The sequence below is a fragment of the Labeo rohita genome, chromosome 15 (assembly GCF_022985175.1).
Source record: "Labeo rohita strain BAU-BD-2019 chromosome 15, IGBB_LRoh.1.0, whole genome shotgun sequence".
In the NCBI taxonomy this organism is placed as follows: domain Eukaryota; kingdom Metazoa; phylum Chordata; class Actinopteri; order Cypriniformes; family Cyprinidae; genus Labeo; species Labeo rohita.
The window spans coordinates 16,527,471-16,540,047 of NC_066883.1; the positions used below are offsets into that span (position 1 = coordinate 16,527,471).

The 12,577-nt window shown below is 35.8% G+C and overlaps 2 protein-coding genes across 6 annotated transcripts in view; both read right to left on the reverse strand.

The window, feature by feature from the left end:
- supt5h (SPT5 homolog, DSIF elongation factor subunit) overlaps positions 1–4,451 on the reverse strand; it is a 29,357-nt gene extending 24,906 nt beyond the window's left edge. Inside the window, exons 1-4 of the mRNA XM_051128556.1 lie at positions 4,300–4,451; positions 3,683–3,803; positions 3,185–3,341; positions 3,028–3,093 (exon numbers count right to left, since the gene is read on the reverse strand). Of these exons, the coding sequence (XP_050984513.1) occupies positions 3,028–3,093; positions 3,185–3,341; positions 3,683–3,763 (304 nt within the window). The 5' untranslated portion in view covers positions 3,764–3,803; positions 4,300–4,451. The remainder of the gene's footprint in view (positions 1–3,027; positions 3,094–3,184; positions 3,342–3,682; positions 3,804–4,299) is intronic.
- Positions 4,452–4,679: 228 nt separating this feature from the next.
- Positions 4,680–12,577, reverse strand: part of il15l (interleukin 15, like) — a 37,381-nt gene continuing 29,483 nt past the window's right edge. For 3 of the 5 annotated variants that reach the window (XM_051129075.1, XM_051129074.1, XM_051129076.1), the window contains exon 5: positions 4,680–7,242. In XM_051129075.1, the coding sequence (XP_050985032.1) occupies positions 7,075–7,242 (168 nt within the window). In that variant the 3' untranslated portion in view covers positions 4,680–7,074. The remainder of the gene's footprint in view (positions 7,243–12,577) is intronic. The other 2 variants (XM_051129077.1, XM_051129078.1) reach the window with 1 other exon arrangement.

The window sequence follows — 12,577 nt, forward strand, 5'->3', positions numbered from 1 at the left end:
TGAGAATTAATCAGTTCAATCAGACAGAAAGAAAACAAAGAGCAGAGAAATCTGGAATTGGTTTACCGTTAACTGAAGGAGGCATGCATAAGAAATAAAGAATCAATGAGCGCAAGAAATACATTTAAATATCTGGCATCATTTCATACAACATATTTAATATACAGCTGCTGGTATTTCACTTAAAATGCCTCCATTTTATCAAATTATGGATATGAACATACGTGTATATAATATCAAAAGAGATCTTAACTCCACCTGCCAGAGTTTATATCATGCATATACAGCAGACATCACTGCATAAGCTATAATACAAACATTCAATATATAATAACTTGTTCAGATTAGGGCTGTGACGGCCGCAATGACAACTGCGCCGGCAGTACTACATGTGACATTAGACAATCTATAACAAGCATAAAATACAGTGTTTCTGCAACAATTATTCTGCCGTGGCTGTGTTTAGCGTCCCCGCCGGCAGGAGCAGCGAGCGCAAGTGCCTTTGCAGCTGCTGGAAGTGATCTACGTTCATACGCACACAATAGGCTACAGCTTGCAAAGCTCCAGGAAAAGTAATTACCATGAACGTGTCAGAGGCAAATAAGGAGATACTTGAATGAATTATTAATAAACTAGCGTTTTCTGAGCCAGTGTCGGAAGTATGACGATCCTGACTCGCCATCTGCTCACTGGATGTGCCTTTAGAGAGAAATGTATTTCTGTGCATCTCTAATAAAAGAGTTTTTGTTTTCGATTTGAATTTTTTAGCTCTAAAGTAGTAAAGTAATAATTTAAAGCTTTCTATAGATATATTTGTCCTGACTGTAGACAAGTATTCACTGAGTTTCATTTAATTTTGTGCAGCACTCCTGTTCAACACCGAGACAACAGAAAGCGCATCTTGTTAGTTTTCTTTATTTTTACAAAAGCACAAAATTTTGTTGATATTGTGAGTGCACGCAAATAAAATTAGACCCTTTACAGTTCTGGATGATATATTACGCTTACCTTTATGAGCAAAGATTATGGTGTAATTAAATTTTTTTTGCAAGTGATTGCGCTGACGCCTCCATGTCCTGCAAAGTGCATTTAGCTTCAACAAACTATTGTATGCGCATAATAGTGTGCGCGCATATATATATATATGTGTGTGTGTGTGTGTGTGTGTGTGTGTGTGTATGTATGTATGTACATATATACATACGTATACAGTCATGTGAAAAAGTTACGACAGCCTGTTGAATTTCATGGTTTTCTGTATCAGGACATAATAAAAAAAAAAACATCTGGTCCTTGGCAGGTCTTAAAATTTGGAAAATAAATCCTCAGATAAACATCACATGACATATCACACAGTGTCATTATTTATTTAAGAAAAATATTTATTGCTTGTAGATCTACTTTTAGCAGCAATAACTTGCAGCATTTATTTACTGTGCGACTTTATCAGCCTCTCACATCGTTCTGGAGGAATTTGGACCACTCTTCTTTTCAACATTGCTCCAGTTTATTGAGGTTTGTGGGAAGTTGTTTATGCACAGCTCTCAACAAAAAATTTGAGTAAGGATGAGCTCTGGACTTGGACTGGGCTACTGCAACACCTTGATTCTTTTCTTTTCAGCCATTCTGTTGTAGATTTGCTGGTGTGCTTGGGATCATTGTCCTGTTGCATGACCCAATTTTGGCCCAACTTTACATGTCGGACAGATGCCCTCGCATTTGACTCTTGAATACTTTGATATACAGAGGAGTTGATGGCCAACTCAATGACTGTGAGGTGCCCAGGTCCTGTGGCTACAAAACAAGCCCAAAATGATCAGCCCTCCTCCAGCATGCTTGTCTTTTGGTATGAGGTGTTTGTGCTGATGTGCTCTTTAGGTTTTCACCAAACTTGGCGCTGTGCATTATGGCCAAACATCTCCACTTCGGTCTCGTCTGTTCAAAGGACATTATTCTAGAAGACTTGTGTTTTGTTCAGATGCAACTTTGCAGACCTAAACTGTGCTGCAATGTTTTTTTTTTTTAGATAGAAGAGGCTTTCTTCTGCTAAGCTTTCCAAACATGCCATTTTTGTCCCATATTTTTATAATGGTATTGTCATGAACTTTATCATTTAACATGTTAACTGAGGTCTGTAGAGTCTGAGGTGTAGTTCTTGCCATTTCTCTGAGCGTTGCACGGTCTGATCTTGGGGTGAATTTTTTGGGACGTCCACTCCTGGAAGGAGAGGTGTCTGTTTTCAATGTCTTCCACTTGTGAATAAATTTCAAATTGTTTGGAAATGGCCGTATTACTCTTCTCAGATTGATGGCAGCAACAATTGCTTCTCTAAGATGATTGCTGATGTCTTACCTCCTTGACATTGTGTTAACACACACCTGAAGGCTCCAGACCAGCAAACTGCCAAAGCTTATGCTTTTATAGAGGCGCTCAGACTTGCTGATGATCAGTTAATCAAAGGTATTTGATTAGCAGTGCCTGACTGTTATTTACCCTCTTAATTCCAATGTTTACAGTAAGGGTGTCCTAACTTTGTCACACATGGCTTTTCCATTTTGGCATTATTTTTGTTCAGTAAATAATGACACAGTGCAATTTGTCATGTTTTATTGTTCATCTGAGGTTTTATTTTCAAAATTTTAAGACCAGCCAAAGACCTTTTTTTTTTTTTTATGATGTCCTGATTTGGAAAACCATGGAATTCAAAGGGGTGTCCTAACTTTTTCACATGACTGTATATATGTGTGTGTGTACATATACACACATACACATACATGTATATATATATATATATATATATACATACATACATATATATATATATATACACACACACACACAAATATACACATAGGTACACACATATGTATATATTTAGTATGTACATCAACACCGCGCCACTGACAGTAGTTGATCAATTACCACCGCGGTGGACAAAATCTGCCACCGTCACAGCCCTAGTTCAGATATTTTTTAAATGTAACTTAACACATGCACAATTCATTTAAAATAATTATAGCTTCTTACCTTTTTCTAAGATGTCTTCAGCACCATCCTCCCACGGATCTTCATCTTCATACTCATCATCAACATCTAGTCAAGCATGGAATAAAATAACATTACACGTTTTCAAATAAAGATGCAAAAGATGTTAGAAATACACGCTGGTAAGGGATTTTCTTACCGGCTTCGTCCAAGATGAAGCCACCATGCCGAGGTTTTTTCCTGGGACGGTCATCATCCTCTTCTTCCTCTTCATCATACTCCTCCTCATCCTCCAAATCTTCTCCCTCCTCCTCAGCCTTGTCACTGCCAGCTACGCTCCCCTGTTCCTCCTCATCCTTAAAAAATTGTTGAGTTTGAGCTTTCACGTGTCTATTTTTTATTAACTATATAAAACTACAAACTATTTCAGATAAACAATTCAGAAAAAAAGAGACTATGATTGGTACATTTTCACACCAGTCAGAAAAACTCTAAGCCTCTGGGTAGTTACTGGACAAAACAGGTTTAAAATACATACTTTATGCCAAGCCATTTATTCCATGATAGCAAACAGTCATGGAATAAATATTGAAAACCTTAAATATTACAAACACACACACCTCGATGGTTTACCATGGTTTGGGCTACTAAACAAAGCTATGTATTGACACATTCAGGGAGAAGCTAGACATCTCACCTCATTCTCTTCCACCTCCTCAGCTTCGCTGCTCCTCTCGCTCTGATTATCAGAGAAATCACTGTCCTCGCTGTCAGACATGTCTTTGTTTTCTTCTAGCCGTGTTATCCAGACGGTTACACTGCAATATAAATCACATCAAATAGGTGTAAAAATCAAAGAACAATAAACAAGTACAAAATGATGCAAGATTCGTTCATGAACATGATAGCATACGTGTTATTAGACTGAAACCAGCCATTTAACCAGACAGTATATATGACACACGGCGAATGATGCGGTGCATAACGTTACTTCGCGGTTTCATTAAACCCTGTAACTATTATTTCTTCATTAGCATATGCATAACACAACTAACGTGTTAAAAACTACATATAAACGTCAACGGTCCATCTAGTTTGCTAGTCTGTTAGTTTTAAGTGCTAAGGTGATGTGCTGGCTAATGCTGCTAAATCCAGTCGATTAGCACATGAGCTAGCTAACATACATTGTATTTTACAAATAAAACACGCTTTTTTTTAAATTACCACAGTCAGATTTTAGTTTATAACGAAAACACTATACGGTTAAATAGGTGTTAAACGTACAATTACACACCGGGTACAAAATCTTCTTACCTTTATTAAACAGCTGTCTGGTTTTGCTACAATCAGGCAGCGAAGGCCAATGTTGTTTTCTTTCCTTAAACTTCCGCAAGCAACCAGCAGAGCGAGAGCTGCAGAGCGCCTTCTAGGGCTTTGGAGGACAACCGTGTTGTTTCACGCAAAGGTGTGTGGTGCACTAACTTGACTTTAATAGTGGATGATTAACTATCAGTATGTTTTATCTTAAGGGGTTTCCTCTTATTAATCTGCTTTATGGCAAACAGTAATGGCCACAAAAATAAAATTATGCAGACTCTTACGTGCATATCAACGCTTTCTATGATGCACTGCCAAACTATTGGAAATAGGCTATTAAAGATTTACAACCTTGAAATTTATTTGACAATTTAATTGTGATGTTACTTTAATGTTTATTGCTATAAACTTTGCTAGAAACAGTTTGTTACAGAACGAAAAAAGGAAGAAAACTGAATCGAAAATAAAACCGCTCATAAAAATGTATTTAGTCCTCCTGACGTTGACAGTTATCATCTGAGGGTTTTGTCTGTTTATTGTATGCCATTATAAATGCAATAAAACGTCAGCACTTAGGGTTAGGAAGATATGAAAACAACATTTATAGAAGGAGCACCAAACATGTTAACGTGCCACTAAAATACCTGAAAGCTGCCAAACTCCTTTCTTGTCATGAGTAATCATGTATCTTGTTTGTGTTGCATCTGCCAGCAATCACCAAGTGCTCAAATACATCTAAAAGACATATGAAATACATTTGGACATTTAACCGTATCTAATGAAATATACTGCCTTGTGAAAGTATTCATACCCCTTCATTTTTTGTAACTTTATGTTTTGTTGCAGTCTTATGTTAAACTGCTTTAAATGCTTTAAATTTCCAACACCAATTTACACTTATATATGACAAAAGACAGATTTGTGACAACTTTGCAAATTTATTAAAAATGAAGCACCGAAATAAGTACATTGCATAAGTATTACTCAGTACTTAGTTGAAGGACCTTTGATTGCGTTCAAGCCAAAGCTATAAGCCACTCTCGCTGTGTGCTTAGACTTAGCTTAGGTGAACCTTCCGCCCAGTCTGAGGTTCTGAATGCTGGGTTTTAATTAAGGTCAATATTTTGGTGCACTAAGCTTACCTTCTACTCTGACAAGTTTTTCAGTCCCTGCCGCTGAAAAACAGCCCCACAGCCTGATAGCAGCCACAGCTGGCTGCTACCAGCACACTTTACTTTTGGGATGCTACTCTGCAGGTGATGAGCAATGCTTTAAACATGATGCATGGAATGTAGGTTCATCAGACCATAGAATCTTGTTTCTCACAGTCTGAGGGTCCTTTATGTGCTTTTTTTGCAAATTCCAAGTGGGTTTTACATGTGTCTTCACTGAGAGGACGATTGAGTTTGGCCACACGGCCATAAAGCCCAAATCGGTTCAGTGTTGCAGAGATGTTTGTCCTTCTGTAAGTTTCTCCCATCTGCATATATGAATATGAAGCTCAACTAGAGTGACCATCAGCTTCTTGGTCACCACTCAAAGTCAAGCCCCTTCTCCATCATTTGCTCAGTTTGGCCAGGAGACCAGCTCTAGGAAGAGTCCTTGTTGTTCCAAGCATCTTTCATTATGGATAACAGAGGCTACATGCTTCTGTAAACCTTCAACACAGCCTAATTTTTTCTGAACTCTTCCACAGATCTGTGCATTGACTGCCTGTCTCTGAGCTCTACAGGCAGTTCTTTTGACCACAGGGCTTGGTTTTTGCTTTGATATGCATTTTCAGCTGTTAAATCTTTTCTGAGAAGTGTGTGCCTTTCCAAATCATACTCATTCAAATGAATTTGCCACAGTTTAACTCCACTCTAAGGTTAGTATCATCTACACACAATATGAGTGCTCCTGAGCTAAATTTCAAGTGTCCCAGAAAAGGGTTTGAATACTTATGCAATGAAATCATTTCAGTTTTCTAATTAATTTGCAAAGTTGTTACAAACTTGTTTTGTGCTTTGTCAAAGAAAAGCAGTTTAACATTTACATTTCTTTTTTAACATTTTTAAAATGGTCATAAAAAACATACCTCAGATGTTGGTGTCTTAAATAAAACATGTCAAGACATTTGAAGAGACTGATAATCATCAAGGTAAACCCCTACCATATCCCAGGACATGTTAGAGCAACTGGTTTTGGATGATCTTCCACAAAGTGCATTGGATTATTCTTTCTTATCAGTCCCTTTTCCTTTTCAAAATTACAGAGCAGCAGGAGAGTATAACATAGGAACCTTATTTGCCAATATTGGAAAAGTCATTAAATGGCCAATAATGTGTAACACTTACATTGGCAATTTAATAACTCAACATGGCATGTAACATAAGGCCAAAATTCAGTCAATGAACTTGTCTTATCACATTTTATGGGTCAGGCTCATGCCTTTGGTTCCTTTGTTTAGTTCAGATAGGACATATAGTCAAGGTGACATTAATTATTTTGTTCAGCTGAATACAGTAATTCTCAAACCAGTCTACACAGCTATAAGTTATAGGGGAGTAAATGATCAACAGAAAGTGGTCATGGGTTTAGTTTGTCGTTAAAACAGACTATTGTAACAAATATTCCATAAAAGTCATTTATTTAACAAAATATATCTTTGCATGTTCATATACAGATGGGTACATACTGGTGTAGCTTAGCATATGGTGTCTGTTTTGTCTCTCAGAAATGTCTTCAGAACGATGTTAGGAATACATAAATCTGCTCCATCAGATCATATTTTTAATGTTTTCTTTTCGTAACATTCTCTAAATGTCTCTTAATCCTTGGAGCACAGGTTCTGTTAGTATTCATCCAATGTAAAACATTTAGTAAGCTTCCCAAAAAAGTCTCTGCACTTTCTTCTCGATAGAGCTCGCAGACTGGACATGGATCCATGTTGTCCTGTAACTTAATATGGTATTATGAAAGGTTAGTGCACAGCGGGAAAAGTTTTCGGATTCAAAAGACATTCCAATTCCAAAAACAATGTAATCTTGACTAACAAACTCAGAAACCGCATTTGTCCTTATTTTAGTTCTATCCTCCTGACTACCAGAGAAAACATTTTGTGAATTTAGGTTTTTTCCATGTCATTAAATTGTTTATAGAAGTGTTTCTCAACTCCAGTCCTCGGGGCCCACCGCACTGCACATTTTCAGTTCATGGATCTTTCTCCTAATAAGCTGATGATCTGAATCAGGTGCGTTAAATGAGGGAGACATAAAAAAATGTCCAGAGCAGTGGGCCACGAGGACTGGAGTTGAGAACCACTGGGACAATAATGGTTTGTAAAAATTATATTTTATGTTATGCTTTGTCCTCTGTAGAGGACACCAGGTGATGTGATTCTTTAGGGTCTTAATGAAAAGTCTATAATATACTTTGGTTAAAACTTCTCAATGCTTGTGTAAAACAACACCCTTTTTACCTTGCCAAAATCAGCTCTGCAAAAATCATCTCATTCTAAAAGGGTTGTTCCTTTAAATGCAAATGAGCTCTGCTCGCCCCGCCCCTCTCTTTTCTCCATGGAGTGACGAGCCTGTTTACTTTAGCCGCATTTAGCCGTTAAACTTCCTAACTACCACATTATAAGGAAAGGCACACCGACAGGCATCTGAGAATGGCTCGATTTGAAAAAGGAGATATTATTTTTTACAGATTAATTAAAAACCACTGCAAGAATTTTTATCATTATAGGGTAAATTTGTACATACACTGCCAACACACATTAATGTTCAAACAACATGAAAATGTGAACTTTGCATCTGATGACCCCTTGAAAAAGTGCTGTTTTCAAAAAGCAAAACGACATGAATAGACATGAAAAGGCAACAGTGGGATTTTTTTTTGTATTTTTTATACCAAACTTTGTATAAAGATGATTCTCAACTGTTATGAAAAATATAACGGAATAATTTGATAAGCCATTTTGCTTTATGCAAAATGTGTGTAAAGTGCCATGTAATGAAAAAAGAATTGTAATAGTTAAAGGGTAATTAATTGTTAATATAAAAACAGGAATTTTGATCTATAATTTCGTTCTCTGTTCACTTGCTGTGTCTCACAAAATGTGTAGTAAACATGGTATCCTCTCTAGTGGACGTATGAAATTGATGTCCTGTGCCTTACGAAAATTAACCATAGTTTTACTATAAATTTACTACAAAAAAAAAGGTTACTATAGTTAAACCATGGTAATCGCAAATTAACCATGGTCTAGCTTACACTAACCATAGTTTAACTATGGTATTTGTAAAACTGTGGTTATACAAATAGTAATCAATGCGCCCAAAAAACATGGTTACTACACTTTTACTATAATAAAACCATGGTTTATTTTCTTAAGGGGTTTCATAACAGAAAGTCACATTTTAATTTAAAACCCTGTAACATTTTACTGTGATGTTGATTTATGACAAACAATTTGAAAATTAGTCAGATTTAAAAGATCATTACAAAATATTACGATATTTCCATAAGGGTGTTAAATTTGATCACTAAATTTATGTCATATTTATTATGCCATATTTAAAGACCAAGGAGAGGAAGTGGTAAAACATCCAAACAATTGGCATGTCTTTCTAAAAAAAAAAAACCCTGAATGTGCTCTTTACAAGACATCCAGACTTAACCTTTAACTGTCACCCCCATTTTTGAACAGAGACGTGAAAGTGCACTAATAATAATTTTTGGTGACAAAGGTCAGAACTCCTGTTATGATGTAGATTTTTGAGGTGCACTCTTGTCATACATTAATCTATTACTGTTCCTACATAATTTGTAACAAAAACAAGAAATATCAGGAGTCTTAGACATTTTTTCAACGATATATAGTTTGTTACGATTAGAATAGGATTTAATTGTAATACAGTGAAGTAAACTTATTCGTCTTTCTGAGGGGACGTGTGACAGTTGAAAGGTTAAAACTGTGATATGTAAGATCTCAGAGAAACCCACTAAAATATAATTTCCTCTACAGAGGACAAAACGCCATAGTCATGAGGCTAAGATAAGTGCATTTCTTTAATACATTTCTAGATTAAATTTTACTTGAACTTTCAATGTCAACATGCTAACTTCAAAATCTATTGGATTTAACTGTAAGAAGTGTCTCAAATGCCTCATGTATGGAGCATTATTTTTAAGCTTTTCATCAAACTGTAAGCAAAGTCTTATGTGGAGTTTACTTAAAGAGTGTTGTTTTTGAGACATAAGGTTCGTTCACCATTAAGAAAGTACCAAGTCAGTGTCATATAATATTAAAAGGTTTCATTTCAATTAGGATGTTGACTTGGACTTGGGATGTTGGTAAACAACAATGCAGCTTACTACATTTTGGAACAGATGTACAATTTTAGCAGCCAAGTTTTAAGCATGCAAGTCAATTAAAAACAAGTTCTTATTTTCAGTAACAGCCTGACAGTGTGCCAGGTTGAAATTCAACATGCTGTTGTTTATTATGCACCTTATGACTATAGAACCACCTTCACTCACATATCAAAGTCATTTTAAATGTCTGGGAGCTAGAAGTGAAAGAAATAGGTCATCTCACAGCCGCATTAACAACAAATGTGTGTAGTATGTGTGTGATAGACAATAGGTGTGTTGGACTTGAACCATGGCTAGGGATTAAACGAAAACGAGAATGGCCGAGAGCAGTCGGACACTTTTTGCTTCTGGTAGTGACGCCTTTTTATACTGCTTAACACAGCACCATCTGTTCAAGAGCAAAGCGTGCAACTGAGCAACATGACTGAATGATTCAACCATTTAAATGATTTGGTTCAATCGCAATGACTCACTTATTAACTGTGACTTCAGTATTGACCATTTTTAATGTTTTATGAAAACATTATTTGTCAATTTGTAACTGCAGGTTAAATTCATTCATGACCTGCATTAAACAGTGGGTAAATACATCTAAATGTCACTTCAGATGCAGCTTCTGTGTTTCCTTTGCATTGCAAAGATGAATTTTGTTGATACTGATTTCATTTGCTTGGTAACAGCCCAAATATAAGAATTTAACTCAAAAGTTAATGCACATTTTTTGAAAAAATGCCTTTTTTAGATTTTAAAATGCCCATAAAAGGTAAAAATCAATTTAAACTTATTGGAAAAGACTAATTTCTATCTCTGTGAACTGACCACCGTACAGAATATTAAGAACATCAAAAAATGTAGGAATCAGCTGTCCATGGTAGTCCTTAAGATACCAGCACAATAACACACTCAGCAATATATCGTCTAAATCGTTATCGATAAAATCCCAGAAAATATCAGGATATTATTTTTTGTCAATATTGTACACCCCTAGCCATTAGGGGTTTTAAAGAAGGTACGCAAGACAGAAATTTGGGCCCCTTTCTTCCAGAGATAAATGTGTTTTTTTTCTTTTAGCGCTTAAGAAATTGAAAGAAACTGATTAAGACATTAAAATAATTTCATAGTTAATATTTATGAAATGTTTTATTTCAAGTAACTTTTTAAAAACCATGTTATATTGTATTATAATAAACAAGCTTATATGACACCAAATTTTTTTTCCAATTTCAATACCACAGCAAAAATGTCTACCCTAACAAAGTTCAAACATAAAGACATGTGAACAGATTTGTAGATCTGTAGCCGCAACGCCAGTTGTCACTTGCCCACTGCAACACCACACCCCACCGTTTTGTTTTTTTTATAGTAATACAAATCATTTAGTTTAGTTAGAGAACAGACAGTAACATTAAAAACTAAATGCGGCTGTTCAATGCAGTGTGCCGAACAACAGTTGCATCCCAGATCGCACGTCTGCAAGATGTCTGTTAAAGATCACTTGACCAGGAAAGCATCTGCTGTGTACAAACATCTGACAGACGTCTGTAAGATGTCAGTTTTACATATATTCTAAATCATAAACATCTTAAAGACATCTAATAGACGTCTAATTGACATCTGATAGGAAACATCCTATAGACGTATTGCAGATGAGCAAACACTCTAAAAAAAAAAATACGTCTTCCAGATGTAAATGCAGACGTCAAATAGACATCTCCAAGATGTACCTGTGCTATCATGGATCAGAGATCCGCAGCAGGAGTCAGCTTTCATTTATCACATGAGGAGAGTGAGACGAACTGATGAATGAGGTGAAAAAGACAAGATGGTGTTTTAGTTTTGAAACAAAATACAAAAGCTGCTTTAAAAATATTTTGGATTTAAAGGCCTGTTAACTGCTGCAGTTTATCTAAAAGGTGATTTTGGAAGCTCATTGGAAGATTTCTTTTTATCTGGTTCTGCTGTGTTTGCCGATTTTCATTTTTTTTTATTTTCATATTTTTTATTTTTTAATAATTAAACTTTGTGGAAGTTATTTGTTATTTTATATAAGGCCTATACCATGTTGTATTTTTATTCGTTTTGTTAATAAATGAATCATTCTATGTTTAAAATAAGTGAGTTTGTCATTGTACTGTTATGTCGTTGTCTATTCAAACACTTGACGCAGAATTGCTGCTAATTTGAAAGTGAAAGTAAAATGTACATGGGCATTTACAAGTTATTTAAGAGCGTGGAAAAGAGGGAAAACTCTAACATACTTGTAAATTAGACTAGGTCACTTTAAAAACAATTCATAGGTCTAACATTGATACACGTTCTCTTTCTCAACTGCTGATTTTCATTTAAGACATAACCGACTGTTTTTGAGGATATTTGCCAAGATGGGAATTTTGACATCCGTGTTTTGTATGTATTCCACACTGTCGGGAGTCACTTCAAAGATTTTACATATCGGTAGTTCTCTCACTCGCTGAACATGACAAAAAATTACAGAAGGTAGCAGGAGAAAGGCAGTGGTGTTGTTTTACGGTGTATTCTAGTGACAGCACTATACAAGCTAAACATAAGGTGTCATAGGCTACTGTAAATATAAACTTTGGTCTCTTTCTCCTCACCTTCACCTTCCTTATTGCCTGATCTCAAATTTAAAGCTTATAAATGAACGAGCAACAGCAAAAAATTAAGTGGCCTCCATGTTTACTTCCGTATGACGGTGTGCTTCATGCCGTCTTTTTTTCCACTCATGCAGGTCAGTTCAGGAATGTCATTCATTCACATTGTAATTTGGCCATATTTAAAATAAATACTGTGAATACAACAGCCATACAGAATAAATGGCAAGGTGTAAACGATTTGTCCGTTAAAGCTTAAATAAATAGTAAATACATAAATATCCAAAGTCTTGATTTGGGCC